This window comes from Hyperoodon ampullatus, assembly GCF_949752795.1.
Source record: "Hyperoodon ampullatus genome assembly, chromosome: 3".
Classification (NCBI taxonomy): Eukaryota; Metazoa; Chordata; class Mammalia; order Artiodactyla; family Ziphiidae; genus Hyperoodon; species Hyperoodon ampullatus.
Window position 1 is genome coordinate 14,703,329 of NC_136916.1, and position 26,579 is coordinate 14,729,907.

Sequence of the window (26,579 nt, forward strand, 5' to 3'; positions counted from 1 at the left end):
CCAAAGTTTTGCCTTTATTCTCATAATGGATTATTTAATTGATTAATGTGACATTGGTTCTCATAAATAGAAGCTGTATTCACGTTACTTTAAAATCTGAGAAATTTTCTTGTTCAAGAATCAGATCTCTAGGACTTGAATTCTAATAAGCTTATAGTTATTCTTTTCCTTCTCTTATAATAAAGGTATTTTATAAGAAAGAAGTAGGAGCTGGCACAGCAGTAAAAGATACTCCAGAGATTGAACGAGTGAAGAAAAATCAGCAGAATATTAGTTCAGTAAGTTCTCTATAGCGTTTTTTTTAATATAAATTTATTTATTTATTTGTTTGTTTTTATTTTTGGCTGTATTGGGTCATCGTTGCTGTGTGCTGGCTTTCTCTACGTTATGGTGAGCAGGAGTTACTCTTCAGTGCAGTGCACGGGCTTCTCATTGCAGTGGCTTCTCATTGCGGTGGCTTTTCTTGTTGCAGAGCATGGGCTCTAGGTGTGCAGTCTTCAGTAGTTGTGGCATGTGAGCTCAGTAGTTGTGGCTTGTGGGCTCTTGAGCGCAGGCTTCAGTAGTTGTGGCGCATGGGCTTAGTTGCTCCGCGGCATGTGGGATCTTCCCGGACCAGGGCTCGAACCCGTGTCCCTTGCATTGGCAGGCAGATTCTTAACCACTGCGCCACCAGGGAAGCCCCCAGTTCTCTATAGCATTAATCATCCTTTCCTAAAGCAAACATAAGCTAGATAAATGTTTTTGGTTCTTTACTAAACTGGCTGCCTTTTTTTCTTCACTTTGTTGAAACACTATTTCATCAAATATCAAATGTCTAACTTTCAGAAGGAAACTGTAGCCTTGTTTCCCTTGAACCTAAAGCAGTATTTCATCTTGATATATCATAGTGCATAAGAGAGAGATCACTTTAATAGTACAGTAATGAAATCTAGGATTAGATTTCACCCTTTTGAACAGAATTTTAACTGTATTAAATTTTTCAGAGAAAGGATAAATTTCAATACCTTTCCACAACTTGGAGGAAAGAAATTTTACCCTGACAGAATGATTAAAGGCCCTAGAACATTCATTTGGTGGCTTAAGAGAAGGTTTCAAAGAGGCCCCGTTCGCCTTCTGCTTCTTCCAATTTCCAGCAAAGGAAAGCACACACCTTCACTATAATTTTGTAAAATAAATTACCTGCCTCCCCACCCCCAGTTCCCTTTGAGTTTGGGGGAAGGGTAGAGGAGGTGTTTAATGTTATGGATTAAAAACTTCTTCATTCAGTGCTTGACCTTTACAACGGATAATTGCTATCCTTACCAATAGGCGTATTTGGAAATAGTTGTTATACAGTCATTCCTTGGTATCCACGGGCGTTGGTTCCAGGAGCCCCACCAACCCACACTCACAGACACTCATACACATTCATACCAAAATCTGCAGATGCTCAGCTGCCTTACTGTTGGCCCTCCATATCCACGGTTTCACACTGAGGAAGTGGAGGGCCTACTGTATTTAGCTTCTTGCTGAGGAACTCAGTAGGGTTCTTTCCTCGAGTGCCCTTGCCTGACCTTTCTCTTCACCTTCACCCTTAGAGGCAGAGTTTTCTTGAAGTCATCCAAGTAGAAATGCCTTGATTAAACTCCTCTGTCAGGAACTCTGATGGTTACCTGGCATCTTAGAATATGTGTGCACTGGCATTTGTGGAGGCAGAGTAAGAGAGACAAGGTAGTGCTGTGGTAAACAGACTTCAAAATGAACTTACAAAAAATCTGCAGAATCCTAGTGCACTAACATCCCTGTAGCATGAATGAAGCTATCCCCTGAGGAAAGCATAAGGAGGAGGACCTGACGATGAGGATTCCGATCCGCCACGGCGAGAGCCTGTGTCAGGCGACACTAGAGTCTGGTGGAGAAATTCGTTCGGCTGAGAAATGTAAAATGGTCGTTTCCTTCACTTCCAAATGATAATATTTGAAATGTACCCATCAATGTACTGGGGTATATAATGTTATAAATGTTCTGTACTGTGCAATTCTATTGCCTACAGTGAAATGACTGTGCCATTTTGATTAGTTTGGAGTCGTATGAAAAACAAAAATGTTCATCTTTAATCATGTTTAGCTTCTCACCCGAGGAAAATCACAGAAAGTAGTACAGTCTATCATTTCGTCTCCCAGCATCCCACTGCTCCTTCTAGCAAACAATAGTAGTTCTGTATCTCTATGAGGTTGGGCGCTAAACTCCTGCTTAGTATTCAAATGGAAAGTTGCCCTTTCAAGATTAGCTAGATCTGTCAAACCAAGATAGGATTCTTTAACATTTAAAGATCTCGACATTTTGCACCTCCAGAGTAAAAGTCTTTTGGCTATTAGCTTTCTCTGTTAAGAACTCCTTTTGAATCTTAGTTAGAGGTAGTCTGTCTCAATGTACTCTCCATTTAACTGTTTTGGATCTGGCCTAATATTGACGTTATTACTCATATTTCATATTAAATGTACAGATGTGAAGATATAGATGATAACAAAGATATTTGGGTATCGTTTCTTTATGACTGTCGGTGTGGATTTCAGCTTTAATCATTTTAAACATTACCGAATGATTTCTGAAAGATGTTTTACGTAGATCTTAGTCTTGGCTAAATTTCAACATATGCCTCTTAAGTCTAACCTATGTTTCCGTACATATATGTGTGTGTCCTTTTTCTCGAATCCAATCTTCCATGAATTTTACACATATTAAAATACCACCTGATATGATAGCATCACTAATCATTTCATAAATTTAAAGAGCTTGTCCCAGGCGTAACTGTGTGTTGGCATTATCATTTGTCTGGTTGATCTTCCTCTAAATAGACTTGAACGAGGAGCTTTTGATTGAAGCAAATGCCGGGATATAGGCGGGCTTCACATAACATGATTGTGTGGGTAGAAGACACTTCCTGACTTTCTGCCACTGGCCCATCTATAGCGATCAGCACTCAGTGGCCTCTGCTTGTAGTACATTTCCCTCCACCTTCCCCTTTCTCTTCTTTTATTTTTTTCTTATTCTGGATCATTTGGGTACTCTCGGTCAGATACGCAGCGTTTCCAGTTTAACTAACTCAGTTTGACTTTTGCCTTTAAATACGTGGTGAATTTCAATTAACATGTTAATAAATAGAAACTGCTTTTCAAATAGAAAATAATAAGAAATAATAGAAAATAATAAGTTATTATATTAAGACAATTTCCAAGGATTTTGGTGCATCTGCCTGATGATAAAATTTATTTTCACAAGCAATATATGTTTATTTTAATTAAAAAACCTCTTCAGTGATGGATAGGTGAATAGATATGGGTTTCTTTGTACTTCAGGATAAAGGAGTCCTGAAAGCACCAGATGAAATAAAAATTTGTGTTCCCACTGAAGGAAAATTAATATTGGAATTAAAAATTCAACTATGCAGTAGTTACAAATGAAGAATTCTTAACTAATTTTTAAGACTTGTGTTGAATAAAACTTACATTTTAAAAAATAACTCATGCAGGTAAAATACAAGGAAGAGATGAACCATGGTACAGCCATTTCTGATCCACCAGAGATCAAGAGAGTTAAAGAAAACCAGAAGAACATCAGCAATGTGTGATCATATTCCTTTAAGTATTGTTTCTGTGGGCATGACACTTGTATGGGTGAAGTCCCACTACGATGACTACCATTGTAGGAGGGCCAGTTCCTGAAAGGTGGAGATAAGATTTCACACATATTTATGTTGGGGTAACATTACACCAAGCATGTGTATTTGCTTATTAAAGAACATGGTATTGAATGCCTACTCTGTTCTTGTCCTTGGGGGCATTCAGAGATGAGGTTAAGGTCTTAGGGGCTGTGTGTATTCTCAGGGTCTCTAGGAGAAACAGCTGTGGCAATAAATAAAAATAGTGCATTAAGTGCTATAACAATAATTAATATTTACTGAGTGTTTACTATGCTTTTTAGTTCTCTACATGCAATATCTCATTTAATATTTAGTAATAATACTGTTTTCAAAGTGCTGGGGAAATGCAGAGAAGGAAGGCTATGTCAGTGAGAGAGAGGAAAACCCTTGGAGAAAGAGTAACATTTGAGTTAGATCTTGAGGAATTGATAAAAGTTTGGGGTGGATTTCATGAGAAAGGGCCCTCCTGGCAGTGCAAACTGAATGTGTTCAGGATCCAAGATCTGTTCAAAGAGGGGAAGGTTTAGTGTGATGGGTACTTGGGGTGGAAGATGGCAGGAGAAAGGTGGTGGAGAGAGAAATTATAATTCAGGCTGTGAGGAGGCTGTTGGCAGTGCCAGTGCCCCGACATGGTGATTCAGATGCACACGGTGGCTGCTGATGCTCTGGCCTTGACTTAGGGATTAAATTGTTTTAATGTGTCCTTTTTTTAAAAATTATTTTATGTTGGAGTATAGTTAATTTACAATGTTGTGTTAGTTTCTGCTGTACAGCAAAGTGAATCAGTTATACAAATGCATATATCCACTCATTTTCAGATTCTATTCCCATATAGGTCATTACAGATATTGAGTAGAGTTCCCTGTGGTATACAGTAGGTCCTTATTAGTTATCTATTCTATATATAGTCGTGTGTATACGTCAATCCCCATCTCCCAGTTTATCCCTCCCCCATTTCCCCTTTGGTAACCATAAGTTTGTTTTCTACATCTGTGACTCTATTTCTGTTTTGTAAATAGGTTCATTTGTACCATTTTTTTAGATTCCACAATAAGTGATATCATATGATATTTGTCTTTCTCTGTCTGACTTACTTCACTCAGTATGGCCTAGAGATTGTCATAATGTGTCCCTTTTTCTAAAAGAAGGGTTACTAGTTTTCAATTTATCATAGAAACATAACACTCCCTTAAAATAACTATTTGAAAATAATAATGAGTTAATAAGAAAATACTATAAATCACAGCACAGGTGATATCTGGCATGTCATATGGGAAGTGGTGTGTACATGGTGGAAGTTTGGATAACACTGGAGTAGTGGAGAAGAACGTGGGCCCTGGACTGTTGGTTTGATCCCCAGCTTCAGACCCTACCTGTTGTATAACCTTCATAAGCTACCAACCCCTCTCCAAGCCTCAGTTTCCTCATCTATGAAACAGAGACTAGAATATTAAGTGAGATATTGCCTGTAAAGCACTCAGCATGTTTGTGAGTGGATGAATGCAATACATGAAGAGTCTCCATATCAAATTCATGTCCCCAAACTTATATCCACTAGAAATTGGCTACAACAGTTTCTCAACATCAGTAATGCTGTTCAACAATTTTTTCTCCTCTGAACTCAGCCCAGAGTAATCTTTCTTTGTATCCTGCCATCAGTAGAGATTACACTGGACCTTTCCTCTCTTCAGGCAGTTATCCGACACAGAATCTGCCTAAACTCTCAAACTGCATACCACGGCACAGAGAAAGAAATCACACTGGCAGGGACCTGACCCTTTTTCATTTATTTTCCAGGCTTATCAAATATCTGTTCACTTGCACATGCACTGCTGAGGGTGTACATCTCAAGTCCATTTTATCTGCAGGCCCTGTAGGCCTTGTGATGTCTTACAAAAAAAAAATTCTCTAACACTAAATTTAAACTGCAAAAAATCATTAATACTGTCCCTGTGGAGTTCCTTATAATGGGATTTTTTTAACCTCTAGTTTTCCTTTTACCTGTCAGAAATTCATTTGATGGACATGCCATTCTATCTCTCTGTGTTGGATCCTCATTTGTTTCCTGGGGTGTTGTGGAATTGCCAGGAAAGCTGACCACAAACGTTGGGTCTGATCCCCCAGCTAAGAAAGAGCACCTCGATGCAGTCAGTCAGAAATATCTCCATAATGCTAGCCAGAGCATGGGCTTCTAATGTTGGAACTTGGTAGAGGAGGAAACTTTGAGGTTCAGGGTTTCTTTACACAGTGACAGCCACTCAGTGAGGTGCAGGCATAGGACTGGCATAACCCTCGTTTCTAATGATAAGAGTGCAGAATTTTAATTTTTAAATATAAAATGGTCATCTGGTAATGGTGCTTTAGTGCTGTGAGCTCACAGAAGGGATCATTTATCATTGCTGATAAGATCGAACTCAGAGAGGCCACCACTAAATTATGCAGTTTGAAGAATAACAACCCAAGGTAGAATTCAAAACATTTGGGCAAGAAAAAGCTTAGATCTGGGATCACTGTGATGACGAAGTCTTTTAGCAAAGCATATTTCACTATAAAATCCTAATGAAGATTTTAGCTAATGAATGCTCTGTCACTGTGTAACGTTTCTTTTAGTCAGTTGCAGTGTGCTAGCTCACACTTCCTTCCCATAATCCCACACTGTTTTGCGCTTGTCCCTCAGCTCCAGTACAAAGAGCAATGTTACACAGCAACTCCAGTGAGCACGACGCCAGAGATAGAGAGAGTGAGGAAAAACCAGGAGCAGCTGAGCACGGCAAGTTGTTTCTGTTTCTTCTTATATTTTACCAAACAGTATATATATATATATATATATATTTTTTTTTTTTTTTCCGGTACGCGGGCCTCTCACTGTTGTGGCCTCTCCCATTGCGGAGCACAGGCTCCGGACGCGCAGGCTCAGCGGCCATGGCTCACGGGCCCAGCCGCTCTGCGGCATGTGGGATCTTCCCGGACCGGGGCACGAACCCGCGTCCCCTGCATCGGCAGGCGGACTCTCAACCACTGCGCCACCGGGGAAGCCCAAACAGTATATATTTTCATTCTTTACAACGCCTTCTGAAAAGCATTAGACCCTCTACATCTTGGCTGCTCCTTTTCCACAGTCACATATTGAGGGCCTGGGACAGTAGACCTCTCATGTGAGTCCAGGAAATTGGGGACTGTCTTGCTATCCTTCAGTCCTGCTTGTTTATTCAAGAAATCTTCATTAGGCAACGTGCCAGGCATTAGCCTGGTCACTGGTACACAAAGATGGATAAGACCTCATAGTTGGTAAATCTCTAAAACCACATGCAGATTTAAAGAGTAGTATCGTGGGTCTGTTGTCAATCTGAGAAAACAAATTGTCTATTGGCATAAGGCAAAAGAAGACCTGGCTTGACTGGGGTTCTAAGACATAATGTCAGGGCAGGGAACCTTATAAATAAAACAGAAAACCTTATCCAATCAGTCAGCAATCTATTGCTAATAAAGCAATGGTAGTTAAGAATCATGAGGTCCCTCTAATGTGGACCCTGTGCTAAATGCTTTATATAAATCCGTGAGGTTGGCACGATTTACTCCCCTGGTTTGTAGGTGTGGGAAACTAAGGCTTGAGGAGTTAGAGAACATGCTGGGAACCCATGGTTTGTGACAGCAGGACTGGGATTTGAACCCAGGCCTTCCTGAATTCAGAAATCTCTTTCAGATGTGTCCCCCAATAGTTATTTTTCCCATTCTTTCACCCTTTTATGGAACTTTTACCATTATAAACAGTAACCTTCTTCTAAAACGGGTAATTTTGAGAGACTTTAAAATTTAAGACTGAGTTCAGGCTGATGACTGCTTTATCCTTACAAGATCCCTGATGATGGTAGGAGTGAGGGACCTGCAGCTTCTTTTGAAGGTGGAGGCTCCAGGGTCAGAATGGGAGTAAAGCCAGCTTCCCAGGCTGCCATGGCTACTTCACTATAGTTCTCTTGTAATGATTTCATTACAATGTTTCCCCCTTATATTTCCATTACATTTAGTTGTGGCATTTGCAATTAGTTTTGGTATTGAACAGCAATATATTTATTTTAAAAATCATTTTTAAGAAGCACAACAACACTTCGTGCTTGCTAAGTTAAAAGAATCAGAATCCAGGTGCATTTGAACTGAAAGGTTGACACGCATCTACTGTGGAAAAAAATGTTTAAAACTTAGGGTTAATCTTGAGGCTCATCCTCTGTTGCTATTTGGGTGGAGACCATTCTACTGTTTGTTAAAAGTCTTATTTATCCTCCATAGGTAAAATACAGAGGAGAGATTAAACAGGCAACAGCAATTTCTGATCCACCGGAGCTGAAGAGGGTTAAAGAAAACCAGAAGAACCTCAGCAATGTGTGATCTTAGTAACTTTTTTCTTACAAGAGCAGACATATTGTCAACATGTCAATGAAGGCATCGTGTTTACAAAGTTTTCATGACCTTGAGTTGATACTCTGCTCTCAATTGACTGCCAATTTATTGGAAAGGTTTCAGGGTCTTAGGTATTGTGGGTCCAGCCAGGCATTCCCTGCTAGAGTTCCCAGTGACTACAGCGTGATTTTTGTTTGCAGGTTACTGTGCATCCCTCTTATCTGGTCTTCCTTCATGCTTGTGGTTTCTGTGGTGCCCCAAAGGCTTACAGTGGCAGCTTCAGGCATCTTGGCCCTACAAATACGCTTTCCCAGTCCCTTTCCTACATATATATACATATTCTTGTTCTGTAGCCTTTCCAGCCCTATCTCCCACTCCCAGCTGTTGTCACTTTATTTTTGGATGATGCTGGGGGAAAATTGTAAAATGTGCCTGGCTGAATAGGTCACGTGGGACGGGTCCACTTGGAGGGCACTTGTTGAGGGGCTGTCACTTTTTACTCAGACACCAACTCCTGGCCTGCTCTGACTCCTTTCTGTTATGTAATCCGTGGATGCAGTTCCCTGAGAGGATCCTTTTTTGCAGTCATTAACATATAAATTGGGTTCTTTGGAAGAGGAAATTTGGAAATCTGTTAGATTCAAAGAAATCTTTTATTCTTCAAGCCTTTAAAGTCCTTTTGACCAGATTATAAAGGAAAGGCAGTTTCTTGTTTGGCACTTTCCCTGACAACTATATTTTGGAGAAGTAGATGCTCACTTTTTCCCAGTGTATTCAGAGTCACAGTTGATGTAACTCTGTTACTCTCAAAAGGGAACATGATTCTGGAGAAGGGAGGGATGGAGCAGTGGGAAGAATGCTGGCCTCATGGATGACTGTGGTTACTACTTAGGCATCCTGGCAAAAGTTCTGCCACAGTTAATTACTAAAGCCATAACAGTATAGCAGCATTCTGTATAGGTAAGAGTACCTTAAAGTAATATCCATGAAGACATTCCATATCATACTCCTTTGTGATAAAATGCTTATTGCAGCTTTACCGACGGTATGCCCATGTAATGAGTACATTAATAGTGATTTCATTCACAGAGGTTCACTGCTATGGGATGAATTAAAATAGAATGATTTAAGATGCAAGCGTTTTAAATATGACTAAACCTCTGATAGCATCCTTTTTTTTTTTTTTTCATAGCTTCCTTTCCTTGGCTAGCTCTTTAAAATAAGTACTATGAGACTCTTATTTAGGTGAATTGATTCACAGTGCTCTTCTTTTTGTTTTCTGAAATGACAGGTTTATTATAAAGGTCAGCTGGGAAGAGCCACGGCTTTAAGTATAACTCCTGAAATGGAAAGAGTAAAGAAGAATCAAGAAAATATAAGTTCGGCAAGTTGTTTTGTTCACTTGGGGCTATTGCAAAGGACACGTCCTTTATATTATTTACTTGCAGACCTGTTTTCTCCTTGTGAAAATAAAATCGATTTCCAAGAAACCTTTGTCTTATATGCAATAAGTACATGCATTATTTCAGATGACTTCCAAAAGCTGCCACTGTCTAACTTTATATTATCCTGCAACTCTTTTTTTTTTTTTTTTTTTTTTTTTTTTGCGGTACGCGGGCCTCTCACTGTTGTGGCCTCTCCCGTTGAGGAGCACAGGCTCCGGACGCGCAGGCTCAGCGGCCATGGCTCACGGGCCCAGCCGCTCCGCGGCATGTGGGATCTTCCCGGACCGGGGCACGAACTCGTGTCCCCTGCATCGGCAGGCAGACTCTCAACCACTGCGCCACCAGGGAAGCCCTATCCTGCAACTCTTTGTTGATATTTCCAGATGTGACCAACACTTACATTTAAAGTTTTGTTTTAAACTGTATTATGTTCATTTAAACAATGATTCATGTTATTTTAGCCAGTGTCTTTGAGAGTAGTAAAGTCTTTGATGTGTAAGTTAAACAATTGTTATTTTGCAGATGTATTCCATTGAATGTGGATTGTTAAATCCTCTCTGCAAAACAAAATAAGAAATGACTCATTACTCCAAAGTAAGGATTTAGAGGGAAAAAAAATCTTTAAATATATTTAACACAGAATTCAGTTACTCATTAAAGTCCCTCGGTGCACATCGGTGTCTTATTCGGGGAGTGTGCTTTCTCTTAGGAAATACCAGGGCTTCCGTTCTGAATGCACATATGCCCTCAGGTCTGCAATAATTGGTATCCTAATCTTACACATAATCAGCTTCACAAGTAGCAGTGTTCTGATGGTCAGATGTCAAAAAGATCTTTATGCCTAGGAATCAGCATTTAGGTTTTACAATGCACAGCTCTCTAGTGGTATTTCTGTCCAGAGATGCTGATTGTATTCAACGTAAACTACCTTTAAGTGGTGGCTGCTTAGAGGGAACCTAAATTTGTTACTTATTGATTCTTGTCCTCTGCAGTGGGCAAATAAAAGGAAATAAAGGGATGTTCCGTATGCATTCTTCCAGTGTTATGGTGGGAAATGGGGAAATAGAGAAATGGAAAAATAAATTTAGGTTCCATCTAGCTTTGGATTTTCCCTGTTTAGGTGTGATAACCACTTTTACTGACACCTTGTTAGTGGATGTTGGTCACTCACACATTTGTTTTCAGTTGGTGGAGAGATTTAGGTCATCTTGGCTGCAGCCTTTAAAGGAGACCATCGAGAGTAAAATTTTAGATTGTTATTCTAGAACGAAATGTAATTCACCAAACAAGTTATCTGGGAAGTAATTCACGATACGTTGTATATGTTTCACTCACTTGGGAAGCTTGAAAAAGTTATGTAATTTTTTTCAATTATAATTGTCTTATTTTTAAGTATATTCTACTATTTACTTTGCAGGTAAAATATACCCAGGACCAGAGACAGATGAAAGGTAGACCAAGTCTGATTTTAGATACACCTGGTCTCAGACATGTCAAAGAAGCTCAAAATCATATTTCAATGGTAGGGTCCAACCAGGTCCTCCATCTGTGACTAAAACATACTAAGGAATGGCACCACCCAATGCACTGATGGCGTTGTTCACCATTAATCTGGATAACTAACAAAGCATGGAAAGGCTGATGGGCCCGTCCTTTGGGGGGAGCTTTCTAATCACACTGAAATGTAATGAAAATATTCAGTCTAATAAAATAATTTTTCTCAGTGATTTTTTGGGTGTGTTTTTATTTCTAACGTGACTACTGTAAATGTACTTTATGAAAGATATTTGGTTGGACTTCTTTTCAATTAATTTTAAGGTTGATTGTGGTGTGTTTACATGTTTAAAGAATATAAAAATATGTATTTTTTAAAAACAGTTTCATGAGATATATTTTATATACCATAAAGTTCACCCATTTAAAGTATACAGTTCAATGGTTTCTAGTATAATTTACAGAGTTGAACAACCATCACCCTAATCCAATTTCAGAACATGAAAAACATATGTTTTGAAATATATATATGTTTTTGTAATTATATACAAAAATATATATATATAATTATTTGTAACTCTCAATCTAATTTTAAATAATATGGCTTTCTTGAATAATGGTGTAGAAATACCTTATCATTTTATTGCATACTAAAGTTTAAGAGAGAGGATATTAATTTATACCTAAGTGAGTTCGTTTTAGGAAGTAACCAGGATTTTTAAAATGTATCTTTTTAACACTTCTTACTGATATACAGGTTTGTATATTAAAAGAGCTGCTAACCGTAATGATGAAAAACATTGTGAAAATGTCAGCTTGATTTCTGATGCTAGGAAACTGAAGTTTCAGACATTATTTTTGGAATAATTGGAAAAGATACATCTATGTAGAAAATAATCTCGATGCAGCTGGTACAGTGACAACTGTCGTTATATCAAAATTTTGTGAGTTGTGTAACAATCAGGAAATTTCAGTTTGAGTTAATACGATTTTTCCCTTTTTCAGGTGAAATATCATGAAGATTTTGAAAAGACAAAGGGGAGGGGCTTTACTCCTGTTGTGGATGACCCTGTGACAGAGCGAGTGAGGAAGAACACCCAGGTTGTCAGCGATGCCGCCTATAAAGGTGTCCATCCTCACATCGTGGAGATGGACAGGAGACCTGGAATCATCGTTGGTAAGCTGACGGGCCTGCTTGGCAAGTCTGCACAGTCAAAAAGATCGTGCTTGCCCTGGCTTTAAAATTCGCTTCCTTATTCTTTGGACTCCTCCTCAAATGCTTGAGGTGGTGCCCAGGTGAAAGTGGACCACAGGTAATATTGTTTGCGCCATGTTGGATGGGATTCATGGCCTTTGCCAGGTATCATTGCAAATCCATTTTCTGTTGTTGGACGTTCTCTGTCTTTAATAACCTTCTGGTCTTAAGAGTGTTCCTACTTGTTATGCAAAGAAGAAGCCCAAATATCAGACATGGGTGATAATGAAGGATGAGCCATGTTTTTGTTTCCCTTTAGCTTACGTACTGTATAATTGTACTGCAGACATTGTCTGCATGGGTGACATAACAGAAGTAATCCCATTTACGTCCTTTTACCGCAAATAGACATGCCGGAGAGATTCTGATGGTTTCCGCAATATGAATAGCTTATATATTTTTTAATATTATCTCTGAACTGGGAGAATTGAGAGCTGTCTGAAAGTCTCACAAATCAGAGAGGAAGGAACCTCTCAAGAAGGCTGTTCCTTCTTGTCAGCCTGGAAAAATCTTAGGAACATAGTGTTGAATGGTGCCAGAGCAAGGCTTATACTAAAATCTAAGGCAGGGCTAGAAAGGAAAGTTACTAATTTTTCAGTTTGTTCAACATTTGTTTCTGTTGTAGGGGGAGAAGTTTTTGATTTTTATTTTGTTTTCTTAGACAAAAACCTTTTAGTTGCTTCTTATGAATTACTCACATGTCCTTAATCAGGAGTTTTAACCCAACATTTTACCTGTTTCAGTGTGTGGAGAGCACGAGTGGTGAGGGTTCAGGGATGCGGGGAGTTGTCTGGCGAGCACGTGTGTTGGGTGATGATGCACAGGCTCCCCGTGGAAGGTCAATGAACCAGGCAACTTAAATTTGATCACAAAGTTTTCTTAGCAAATCCAGTGAGTGTGAATATCCCTTTGTTCTCTGAAGTAGGCTGCACAGTGGGTTTGCCTATTACATGCTTGCTTTTTGCATATGCCCCTTTTCAGACTTTTGCTTGACTCTCTTGGGTGCTGACTATTTTTTTATTCATTCTTGATTTGTTGATTTCTTCCTTGGGTAAAAGACCTCAAAGTTTGGCGCACAGATCCTGGCTCCATCTTCGACATTGATCCCCTGGAAGACAATATTCAGTCTAGAAGTCTACATATGCTATCTGGTACTGCTTACATTTTGAGTTCCTCCCCATTTACGTGGTTTTGTCCTCAAAGTGAAGCTACTGTGAGCTGTGGAGGTTCATTGTGCCGTTTGTGTAGCGTAAATTTTTAAGTTTGGGATTTGAAAAACTGAAAAAGTTGCTGTGCTATTTAATATACCGTTAATCATTTATGAAAACAAAACTTGCAAAAGGGCTTTTCAATATATCCTAGATTAGTTTGTTTTAGATTTATTTTAAAGGTGTCTAGAGCTTACTTACATCTCCTTTTTATTAGTGAATATGATTTTAGAGGTTTTCTGGGCTTTCAAATGCAGCCATTTAGACTGCACTAAACTGCTAAGACATAAAGGAGATTTGTTTCCTGAAAAACACAACATTTTAAAGGTATAGTTCTTTAATTTAAAGACTAATTTAAAGAATTCTATGTAAAACAGTGGGGAGATTTTCTATATAGTATCATAAATGTCTTAAAATAGATTTTCAAGTCTCCTTAAAATTTACCTCTGAGTTTTTAGAAAATGCAAAATTTGTAGTTTACCTAGGAAGTTTATTTGACTTTTAACTTAGACTGCATGTTTATAATTAAAAGCAAAACCCAAATGGTTTGGATGTTTGGGTATAGTGATAGCATGGGTTGACTTTTCAGACTTTCAGACCACATTTAGCAAACCGAAGATTTGACAGTTACGCAAGTATTTTAAAAATATAAATAGATATATCATTTACGTCTTACTCTGCCCCCGATCTCTAACTCCACGTTTAATTGTTGACATTAACAAAATTGAAAGCCCAAGGCAAAGTAGGGATTCTAATATTTGTATAGTTAATTTGATCCATATAATCAGCCAAATTGTATTTACTTTTCTAAAAATAAAGGCAACAAATGCTGTATCCTTAATGATATCTGAAAAGAATTATTTATAACCAAACCTTTTGTTTGATAGAAGTTTACTAGTTTGCCAGTGTTTTCTTAGTTCTTGTCAATTTCCCATCCCTCCTCTCTCCTTTAAAATTTAGACAAAAAATGAGTATAAATGATCATTAAGTCATTTATATAGTTGATGCAATGTGTGCTGAAGTTTGGGAATAGGCGACTAGAATTTCTAAGACCTGAGCTTTTGGATTGTAATTTAATAAGGGATTATTTTTCTTCCTTGTTAAATTTTTAAGTAATTTTTTGTTTCCTTTGTTCTTCAAGTCACTTAATCACAAGTATGAATATTTTCCCTCCAATATAGAAAAGGCGAATCATTATAGGAGACAACGGTCTCGATCTCATTCGAGCAGTACTTTTGGTACAGGTCTGGGAGATGACAAATCAGAAATATCCGAGATTTACCCTAGCTTTTCGTGCTGCAGTGAGGTAACAAGACCGTCTGATGAAGGAGGTATCAGACGTTAACCACTCTCAGAAATTTTTTTAATGTGCCACAAGCGTGTCTTTAACACATTTGTCACTTTTGCACAAGCGTTTGGCCTGGGTGTATCTGAACATTTTAAATTATGTTTAGAAAGTTGAGTCTTTGTTTTTTTTTTAACTACTAATTTGCATTTTTGCATGCTTGTTTTTCCTGTCTTACTTCACTGTTTTCGCTACAAATGGATCTTTAATGACAACAGGGTCTTGGGATCTGCCACGTGAGTTTGTTTCATAGGAGTTGTATGTGATGGATATACACAGCCAGAGTGGAAACTTGAGTTCTGCAGAGTTTGTATCTGATTTCCATTAAGGAAAATCAATCTTATGGTTATATTTGAGTGGCTAAGAGGTTGCTATGAATTTGTGTGTTTAAATATTGATATATAGCTGCAGACAGAGTTAGATCTTGCCAAAAAGAAATGGGGTATGTACTTGGGATATGAGATTTTTTTTAATGGAAAATACTGTTGATTGTTAATAATCTTCTCTGTATTTTATATAACCATGCTTTTCCTCTGCCTTCTCCTGTTTTCTGCATCCAAGCTGGTGGGTTAGGTCTAGAAATTGGTAGTTGAAATTGTTTTGGATGTTAACTACTCCTTCTGATAAAGCTGTTGTTAAAGGTTGAGACTGAGGTATAGCTACAGTTTAGTGGCATGGGGAGGGAAAGAGTAGCAAGCACAGAAGAACAAAAGGAAAACTGAATTTCCTTTTCAGCCAAAGTCCATAGGGTTCAAATCCCTGAGGCAGGAGATTTTGAAGTTGAGCAGTTTAGCATCTTGGGGGAAAATGTAATGGGACTGAGGACCTGATGAAACTATGAAATCTCTTGTAATTGAGTAATTGTTTTTTGCATTCATAGGAAAACACCTATGAGAATAAAATCATTTATAGTCAATATGTCTTAAATTATACATTCAGACTGGCCCTACCTTGGTAGAAAGGTTTTTTTCTTAAATTTCAGATTTGTTGAGGTATAATTGACATATAAAATTGTAAGATATTTAAAGTGTACATCATGGTGGTTTGATATATGTGTACATTGTGAAAAGATGTCCCCCACCTAGTTAATTAACACATCCATTACCTCACAGATTTATCTTTTTTCTTCTTTTTTTTCTTTTTTTTTTTTTTGGCAAGAACACTTAAGTTCTACTCTGTCAGCAAATTTCATTTATACAATACAGTGTTATCAACTATAGTCACTGTGTTATTCTTTAGATCCTTGGACCTTATTCACTGTATAGCTGAAAATTTGTACCCTTTTACCAATCTCTCCCTATCTCCCACACCCCCCAACCTCTGGCAACTACTACAGACATGTGCCTGCTTATCTAACAAAGGATTCAGTAACTTTTCTTTTTTTTTTGGACTTAGGGTTGTTGATTTCTCCCTTCAGTGTCCTCTGTGGCTCTAGAGGTACAGAATAATGTTGATGCCTGATGAGATAAATAAAACCCAAAGCAAATACGAGAACAAATTTCGAGCAACCTTATTTAACTTTACTTAGTTCAGTGTACTGGAGCTGATGTCTCTCGCAAATGCGACGCACCTTAGTGTTTGCTTCGTCAGGGACCCTTTTACTTCATGTCTGTACACACAAACAAGGCATTCATTCATTTATTCACCAAACGTTTGAGTGCTCTTTGTACACCAGCCAAGAGCTCAGATCTGGCAATGCATACAGCATTGAGCAGCAGAGATATGCATCTGCTCTAAGGGGCTTGGAGTCTGGGGCGGGGGACCCTGACATTGAGCAGATACTTACCCAAGTAATATATAATTATGGACTGAGTAAGTGCTCTGAGGGGAGGCCATGGGGGCCACAAAGGGGGGGACTCCATCTGGCTTCAATGTCAAGGCAGCCTTCCCCAGGGAAGGAAGATTGGAGCTGAGATGTGAATGCTAAATGGAAGTTAACTAGGCCAAGGGGGCTTTGGGAAACATTATTTGGGAAAATAATGTTTCTCCTTGAGAGAACAGAGCACCGAAGTGGTGCCTCAAAGAGACATTCAAATGGAGGCATCGAGCAGGCAGGCAGAGTCCACAGGAGGAGACTGCACTGCAGATAAATGCAGAAGTCATCACCTGTGTCCGTGATCAGGTCTTGGATGAATCTATGCAGAGAAGGAGAATTTGAGACCCCTCTGGTAGGTTCCCCAGCTCCTTCCACGCCAGGCTCACGCATCTCCAATTCCACTGGCTCCTCTAAGCCTGCATTCTAAAAACCTACTGCTGTTGGTTTATCTCCTCTTTCTCCTCTCAAGCCACCACTCCTTTTCTTCCTAAGTATTTCTAGCAAGAGGACCCTACACTATGCCAAACTGCATAAGAAAATGTCTCCATTAAAAGAAAGTACACATAAATATTCTTGCACTTATACAAGAATTTGGGGAAGAGTAACGCATAGTTAAGAGGGAATGATTACATTTTTTAAAGTGGAGGAATTTCAGACTCCATGAAGGTGGTAGGGGGAGATTTTTTGACAGGAAGGAGTATCTCAGTAGCTTAAATAATGCCTTGTAAGAAAAGCTGACTCCTCAGAGGCATTTATAACCTGTCATTCTCAGTTACCTGTTACAAGGCCTGTGTTCGGTGACATTTCCAATTTTGGAAACTAGATATTGAGGTATGAAGCAAAAGTAAAGATGTACCAATAAGTTTTATAACATTAACACAAGTGGTGGCATACCCACAGGGTATCTGAGTTAATTCAAAAAGATTTTAGAATACCTGGGAATATGCTCCCAATTTTATTTATTTTAAGTGAAGCACATCACATTCTACTGATTAGTACTTTATGTCTGTCTGTATTCAAATGATCAGTGACGCATCTAACCTAATAAGTCCAAAACCACCTTCCCACCTTCCCCACAACATCTGCTGCTCTTCCAGGCTTCCCAGCTTGCTAAGTAGCAACTGCAGCTTTCCAGATATGGACATCAAACCCTTAGGAATCATCCTCCACGCTTGTCTTTTACTCCCATCCACATCCAAACCGTTAGCAAATCTTGTCAGCTCTCCCGGGAAAAATATATCCAGAATCTGACCCCTTGTGCCCACCTCTGCCCTCGCCGCTTATTTCAGCTACTGCCCTCTCTCCCTCGGGTCATCACAGAAGCTTCCAGACTAGTTTTCTGCTTCTGCTCTTGCCACCCTGAGCCACCAACCCTCTGCCCTGGTCTGTTCTCCACGTGGCAACCAGAGCATCTCTTTGAAACACAAGTTAGATCGTGTCATTCTTTTGCTACCATTTCATTCGGAGTATAACCCCAATCCTTACCGTTGCCCTGCAGGGTCTGCACCTGATATGGGCCCTGACTGCCGCCCTGAACCATTTGCTGCCTTTTTCGGTAGACTCGTCCACTCCCGCCATCCTGGTCTCCCTGCTTTACTCACATCTTCCAAGAAAGCGCCCACCCCGGGCCTTCACATCTGCTGTTCCCTCTGCTTGGAACACTCGCCCTCCTGCCACACCCAAGGCATGTGCTTGCCTGGATCCGTTTTGCTTCATGTTTCTGCTCAGATGTCACTTTATCAGAGAGACCCTCTCTAACTACCTGAGATAAGACAGCACCCCTTCCCATTCGGTCTGGCCCTTTACGCTTTCTTCATAGCACTTGACACCTGAAATAGGTATTTATTTGTTTATGTGCTTGTCTGCCTCTGCCTCACTGGGATAGGCGCCCCACAATGGCTGGGATATTGGCTATTTTGTATACTACTCTATCTCCAGCTCTTAGAATAAGCACTCAACAAATATTTGGTGAATGAATGAAATGGTCAAATTAATATTTTTTTCCACTCATGCCACTTCACTTTTTAAACAAATTGAAATATAATTGACATACAACATTGTATTATTGTAATACATTGTAATAATTGTAAGTATACAAAAATTAATATCTTAAAAATTAGAACTGCATATACAAATACATGTGAGTTCTTTTAAAAATTAAAATTCTATTGTGGAAGCCTTTCAAGAAAATTCTTCCATTTTTGTTTTGATGATGTTTTGATATGTTCCAATGACATTAAAGCATAGCTGAAAAAAAAAAACCCTAAAATGGAAACGTTCCCAGGGTATTTTCTTTTCTGGTCGGGAGGCAAAGAAGTAGTATCCATGATGTCTTGGTTGCTTTGAAATTTGGGGTCCCCTTTGAAATGTGTATTACACTGGGCCCTGGTAAGGAGGTGCTGAGTGACTCCACAGAAGGAGGAAACTTTCATGGTGATGACAGCTGTTTGATGAAAACCTTTAGTGTCCTTAGTTAATCATATGCATTTATTTAAATACTATTCTAGAAATTGGAAAGAATTTTAGAACAATACTTGTTAGTGGTAAGATGAAGAAAAACAGGTAATGTTCGTATTGAGAGATGCCATCTTTTTTTCTTACAAAAATTTTTTTAAATCTCATTAATAGCTTTTTAATATGATTTTTAAAAAAATGTATTTACTTATTTTATTTATTTATTTTTGGCTGCATTGGGTCTTTGTTGCTGCGCGCAGGCTTTCTCTAGTTGCGGTGAGCGGGGGCTACTCTTTGTTGTGGTGCGTGAGTTTCTCATTGCTGTGGCTTCTCTTGTTACGGAGCACGGGCTCTAGGCGCGCGGGCTCAGTAGTTGTGGCGCACCGCCTTCGTTGCTCCAAAGCATGTGGGATCTTCCTGGACCAAGGCTTGAACCCATGTCGCCTGCATTGGCAGGCGGATTCTTAACCACTGTGCCACCAGGGAAGCCCTTTTTTTCCAGATTTTATTGATTTCTTTAAATTTAGATTGGAATTTTATATGATAAAATGTGTTATGTCCTAGAAAGGTGTCCTTTAATGTTGGGCTGTCTTCCCGCCTTTGACGTGTGTGGCAGCGCGGTCCCGTGGTGGACAGAACACTGTGCGGGGGCAAGAGACAATCCCGCTCTCCCACTGCTGGGTCTGGGTTCTCGGGCGGTCACCTAACCTTATCAAGCTCGGATTCCACATCTGTAACAAGAAGGATGTAGAACAAGTAGCTTTTCTATTCTAAGATACTTTACATTTCCTAAGCTAAGTGCCATAAATTAAATAAACTCCTTTTTCTTTCTCTTCTTTCTATGTATGAGAATGTGTTTATGTCCTGAAGGTGACCTGTTTTACTTTTTGAATTAAATGGCTGGGCAGTTATGAGAGTCATAGTTTCAGGGTCCTTTTTTCTGAGTTACAGGAAATTTAGCTTGTTAGGACAAAGGGTTAAACAATCAGCTCATTTCCTTGAGGCAGAAGTACAAAGTTTTCATCATTCACATTTGGTTTTCATGAGCATTAACATAAAAGCCTTCTCCTTTACATTTTTATCATTGTTTTAGTTATGCATTTCTCATGATGTTTTCCCATCTTGCTTTGATTGCTGAATATTTTCATTGTCTTATGTGATTATTTTGGGCTTTCTTTAGTTTTTGGTCTACTTTCTGAGGTATTACATTACCAAAGGGTTTGCATTTTCCATATCTACTGTGTTACTTCGATTCAATAAAGGAGGCTTTTATTTAAATTTCATCTAATTTTGTTTTGATTCTTGAATAGTATTATTTGAAATTATCTTTATTGCCTTCTGGTATTAGATTAGGTTAACTTATTTTCATTTGACACACAGTTTCTTGAATGGAAACAATCCTGATGGTTTCTACTTATTTCACTGTGAGGTTTTCTTTGATCTCTGTGTTTGTCTTTTGGTCGCTTACCAGCAACATGTATTTGCCTTCTGGTACTGCTTTGTATTCCTTTGGTTTTCCTTAATTCACAGTGTTTTGTATTGCTGGTATTTTCATGTGTTTGCCATCTCACCCAATATTTACCCTTCTCAGTTTGAACTTGTGTTCAGTTTTGCTTCAGGTATTTTATGTTTTCCTCTGGAGCATAAAGAGGATGGGGGTGTGATGGGGAGGAAAACCAGATGCACTTTTCAAAGCAGACATTGTCAGTGTTCCAACCTTGTGAACTTTTCCATTTTGCTGTGAAAGAATCTTATTGGTATGACCTAGTCCTGCCTTAACTGGTGGAAAACAAGTTTCTGAGTTCTAGGACAGGTCCAACTGTGCTGTACTTATAGCACCCCATCCCATGTAATATGTCCTCAAAAGAGGTTGGGTTGCAAGAGATGCTTCAGTACATCCTGGAACTCTCAGTTATCATCCATAGGCGTGCCAAGAGGGCAGTGCACCAATTAGGTAGCCAGTAGCCGTGGTAAACACGCATAACTCCGTCTGTTTATTCACCAAACATTTATCCAGTATTTCCCATATGTGTGAGATGCTGGAAACAACAAAAATAAAAAATATACTTATTGTCTTCAGAGAACTTGCATTCTAGTGGGTGAACCAGTTACATAAATCCATTGTGCTCAGGAAGGCATTATGATAGAGTAATATAAAGAGTTAGAATTAGCCAGGCAGAGAAATGGGAAAGAAGTGTTTTAGGAAGAGAGGTAGCATATGAGAGAGAACACAGCACATTGGAAACCTGGTGTGTTTTGGCATATCTTGAGCCCAGGGGCTGTGTGTCTAGGAGATGGGCTGAGGAAGGCCAGAACCACAGTGTGGGCAGTGCTGAGCCAGTGTCTCTTCAGAGACAGGGTTCTGCTGAATATGATTTCTGGGAACTTTTCCTTGGGCTTTATCGTGCAGGAGATTTAGAGGCTATTTAGAGGACCAGTTACCTAGACTGGTAGGTAATTGAGTCTCTGCCTTGGAAGTTTTAATCCACTTTGGGAGCTTGTCTAAGCATCCAGTCTGCATTGGATGATTTAGACTCTACCAAGAGACTTGACTCCTTGGGCATCAAACAACCAGAAGGCCTTCTTATCAGTCTTCTGGAAGGGTTAATAGTGTAGAAGACAGCATTGTGGATTTTTATTTCAAACATCACAACCACTCTTACTGTTGACATTTGTCATTTGTGTAGAAGAGCAGAAACACTAAAACTCTAGTGACTCCCAGACTCCAGACAAAATAGCCAACAGCTGGTTGTTTAATACACATCTTAACTCTTAGGTCTGGAACCAAAATTTTATTTCCTGTCTTCCCCACAAAACGAACAAACAAACAAACATCTCTTCTTGCTTTTGTTCACCATCTCAGCTGATGACACAATCCTTCACCCAACTACTCAAGCAAGAACTGTGGCATCATCCCATTACCTTTCTTCCTCTCACACTTCACATCTAATCCATCTGTAAGCCTGTCGACTCTCTTCAAAATGTATCTGCCCCCCATCCAGCCACTTCTCATCACATCCACTGCACCCCGAGTGAGTCACCATCCTGTCTCCTTGAGATCATGGAAATCAGCTCCTGTTCTTTGTAATTCCATTCTTACCCCATCAGTCTGGCCTCCACCTGGCTGCCAGTGACCTTAAAAACTTGCACCTGATCCCATTACATCTTTGCTCAAAATAATCTAATGACTCCAATCACACATATATAACAAATGTCTCAGTTGTGATTACCATTTAGATAATTGGAATAACATAACTACACTTACTGTACTGGGAGAATGAGGGAAATGGGAAGTAAGTTTTTTTTTTTTTTTTTTAATTTATTTTTAGCTGTGTTGGGTCTTCGTTTCTGCACGAGGGCTTTCTCTAGTTGCAGCGAGCAGGGGCCACTCTTCATCGCAGTGCGTGGGCCTCTCACTGTCGCAGCCTCTCTTGTTGCGGAGCACAAGCTCCAGATGCGCAGGCTCAGTAGTTGTGGCTCACGGGCCTAGTTGCTCCGCGGCATGTGGGATCCTCCCAGACCAGGGCTCGAACCCGTGTCCCCTGCATTGGCAGGCAGACTCTCAACCACTGCGCCACCAGGGAAGCCCGGGAAGTAAGTATTGAAAGAGGTATTGGAAAGTAGGTGAGGTACAGGTTTGGTGAAAGAGAAAGAAAGTTGCCTCTTCAAGAGTGGAAAGAAAATAGAAAATACCTAACAGTAAAAATAAGGAAAGAGCATTTTAAAGCCCCAGCCCTTAGCAACTGCCATTCTATTCTTTGCTCTATGAGTTTGACTATTTTAGGTACCTCATATAAGTAGAATCATGCAGTATTTGCCCTTCTATTTGCTTAGTATAATGTCCTGTAGGTTCATCCATGTTGTTGAAAATGGCAGGATTTCCTTCTTTTTTAAGGCTGGATAATAATCCATTGTGTGTGTATACCACACTTTCTTTTTCTATTCACCTGCCAGTAGTCATTTGGGTTGCATGCATGTCTGGCCGCAGTGAACAAGGGACCACAGATGTCTCTTAGAGATCAGTGAAATGCAGATCTCTTCAAGATCAAATGAGATATCACCTCATCTGTTAGGATGGCTATTACCAAAACAAAACCAAAACCAAAAAAAGATAAGAGTTGGTGACGAAGTGGAGAAATTGGAACTCTTACGCACTGTTGGTGGGGATGTAGAATGGTGCAGACACTGTGGAAAACAGTATGGATGTTCTCCAAAATGTTCCAGATATGTTCCAGCAATCCTACTTCTGAATAGGATTCATAACTCTTTTTTACTACCTGACATTTCATTATGTATTAATTAGTTTGTGTAGTGTCTATGTTTCCCCCAGAATATAAACTCTGTTAAAATAGACACTTTCTGCATGCTTGGTTCTCTATTCTCTATCTAGCACCTAGAACAGTACTTGTATTAGACACTCAGTAAATATTGTTAAATATATAAATATATTCAAATTAAATCTGATCTGAAATATAAAGAAACAGCTTTGTTGCATGTGTTAAATCACTAAAACTTGGCATTAGTCTTTAATTTATTAGTGTCTAATTAAAGTTACTTTGACCTGAGAGTAACAGTGCAATAATCATCCTTATTATAACTTTTTAAAAAGCAATCATGAAGGATGTATCACCAGAATGTAACATTGTGACCTGTGTTTATTACAAAACCTGAGTCAGCTAATGACCTTTCATAACCAAGAAATCAGTAAATTATTCCTACGTTAACACTTCCGTTCTCTTATAAATACTTCTCTCTCAGTGTTCTGTTTGTTTATTGAGGACATCTGTCCTCAGTAGGGACTCAGTAGAGTAGAAGTGCCCATCAGAACTCTAAAATTCGTACCTTTCATGGCTTCTGTCTCAGTGTACTCTAGTTTATTGTTCAATCATGAACTCCATGGAGACAGAGAATAGAATGTGCCATGTGGCTTTCCTTCCAGAGCCTGGCACAGGACTGCGGGTGCTCAGTGAAGAGCAAAAGCAAGTCATTGCTTTCCTAGGCTCAGCGAAGACCTCTAGGATCTGCCTTAAGCTCCTAAGGGCAATAGCTGTCATTAAAAGCTGAATTTGCCATGAAACTGGGAACAGAAATGTTAAACGCAGGCACAATAATAAACTACTAATATATTTTGAAAGGGATGGATTGTATCCAACCAGCACTGTTTCCAAATCTCTTTTAATATGAATAGTGTCCATAAAGTCATAGTCCTTTGCCCAGTATTCACATTAATTTTTCTGTTGATTCTCTTTTGCCATTGAAAATCTGTGTCTTATGATTTATAGATGCCATTCTGTCCCAAGTTCATGTTATTGGCTTTCAGTGATGAGCAATTTCAAAATTAGATAACCAGAACAACCTACAAGAAAATACACTCCAAATTTTAAACTCTTTGCCATCATTTGAAATAAACTATCCAGGAATTCTATATTCGCCACTAACTCAGTTTTCTGATTACTGATTGACAACCCCCAATCCCTTGAAAAAAATCCAACCCCTTCCCAGCCTGACTTCTGTAAATAAAATACATTCAGTACGAGAATCCCAGTTGTATTATTTCCCTTCTATATTTGACTGTTATTTCCGATCGAAATTTGAGACATTTGCTAGCATCTCTCAAAAAAGTGATGGTTTAGTGTCTTCATTTAAGTTTAGGAAGATTTAAGGAGTTGATGATTGAAATACAAAATTTCTGTGATGAAAACCAATCTATAGGAAAACAAATGATTCCTTTATAATATAAAATCCAATTAGTAGAACATGACAATTATATTTAGCCATCTAGGCAGTGCATCTAGCCTAGAAAAAAAAAGCACACAATGTAAATTGTTAGAAACTTTTAGTTAGTTCTGTTACTCCCCCAAGAAAAAGGTTCAGGACTGACTGAATTTGAAGTCCTTAGAGAAGCTCATATTCCTAGTATCAATAGACTTGGAATGAAAGAAACGTCATAAGTTTCCTTTTCTGAGTGTGAAGTTGGGGAAAGGATCAAATACTAATGAATAGCACTTGTTCCAAGATGCACATGTGTCTTTCATTGATTTGCCAAAATTAAATCAAAGGGTTCCATATGTGTCTGAAGGAGAACCATCTGACACTTAAAGTAGCAAACAATAAAACTTTAAAAATATATTTCCTGTGAAGCTGAGTTGATTGGGAAAAAGAGAAGGTTTGATCATCAGGAAGGATATAAATGTGGCTCTAGCATATGTGTCAAATGAGTAAACTTTGGAAGAGCTTTATAAATCGTAAGTGGCGTACATGTAAAGGAGAGAATAGGTATTCTTGGTTTTTTATTTCTTATTTTGTTGATTATTTCTTATTAGGTACTGTTAAACATTGGCAGTGAAAATGGAAATGGTAGTTTTTGTTTTTTATGGATCAAAATTGATGTCCAAGTTGGATACTAGACTGAGTGTACGTATATTTACATTTCTGTCTTACACATAAAACAGTCAAGTCGTAATGTTATCTTTGTAGTCACTAATTTCCCTGTTCTCCCCCAACTTCCTATTTCATCTAGGTGCCCACATCCTCCCGCCCCAAGCCCCAGGCTAGTAGGTCATGAGGGTTGGATCCTGACTTTACAGGAACTACTTAAGATGTCCATGGGCTGATACAGCTGGGCGATGTATCGAGTTTCTGCCTTTCGTTTGCTCATTAGCTCCTGTTGCCTGGGCTCATTGTCACGTGCCGTTTCTCTTGTGACCAGGTTTCCTATTTCTTATTGTCTGATCTCCCTCCCCCCAAATATTCCTGATCTGTCCATGCTGCATTTCTCAGACATTCTGGTTCTTGATCTTTATCTTATGCCCTATACCTGGCCCATGTGTACTGAACTTATTGTTTACTAGTCTCTCTGTCAAGCTCTTTCCTAGACCCTGTTTCAAGGTCCTTATACTTGTGTGCCTTTGATCACAACGACCCGTTGCTCACCTCCCTACCTGACTGTGACTCTTCCTACCTGCCTATTTCACCAGCCCCTGCCACTCACCTTGAACTTAGACCTTGGGCTCTGGGAAAGCCAGACAATCCTTTAACACTCATTTTCCCACATTTCCCTATCTTCAAATCATGTCAGGAACACATTGAGTCAGTTTCATAAATGTTCATTGGTTGAAGAAAATATACCTGCTCATTCACAAATGTAATCAATACTGAGACATGTCTAGATGTGATATTTAGTGTGGGTTATCGCTAGGGGAGTCTAATATAAAACTATTCAAGAACTCCTCCTGGATTGATGGTATTCCTTAAGGGTCAGTATCTGAATAGATTAGTACGAGAATAAACTAAATGCATAGTCCAGTTTTAAGTCTTTGAGAATATATTATGTATATCGATCCAACAAGTATTTACAGAATTCCCTCTTCAATAGTGTAATGAGATTTTCTTTCACTGTACTTGAATGATGATGAATGTTGCTATATAAGATTGATTTACACAATATCAGCAGTAGTGGTTACTGAGGAAAATCGGGATTTGCTA

At 39.0% G+C, this 26,579-nt stretch overlaps 1 protein-coding gene across 2 annotated transcripts in view; it reads left to right on the plus strand.

Annotated features, from left to right (window-relative positions):
* Positions 1-26,579, plus strand: part of NEBL (nebulette) — a gene marked incomplete at its 3' end in the record, with an annotated part of 349,160 nt that overhangs the window by 310,572 nt on the left and 12,009 nt on the right. Inside the window, exons 18-25 of one of the 2 annotated variants that reach the window (XM_079700817.1) lie at positions 186-278; positions 3,512-3,604; positions 6,360-6,452; positions 7,967-8,059; positions 9,369-9,461; positions 10,940-11,044; positions 12,022-12,193; positions 13,330-13,422. In XM_079700817.1, the coding sequence (XP_079556943.1) occupies positions 186-278; positions 3,512-3,604; positions 6,360-6,452; positions 7,967-8,059; positions 9,369-9,461; positions 10,940-11,044; positions 12,022-12,193; positions 13,330-13,422 (835 nt within the window). The remainder of the gene's footprint in view (positions 1-185; positions 279-3,511; positions 3,605-6,359; positions 6,453-7,966; positions 8,060-9,368; positions 9,462-10,939; positions 11,045-12,021; positions 12,194-13,329; positions 13,423-26,579) is intronic. The other variant, XM_079700816.1, reaches the window with a different exon arrangement.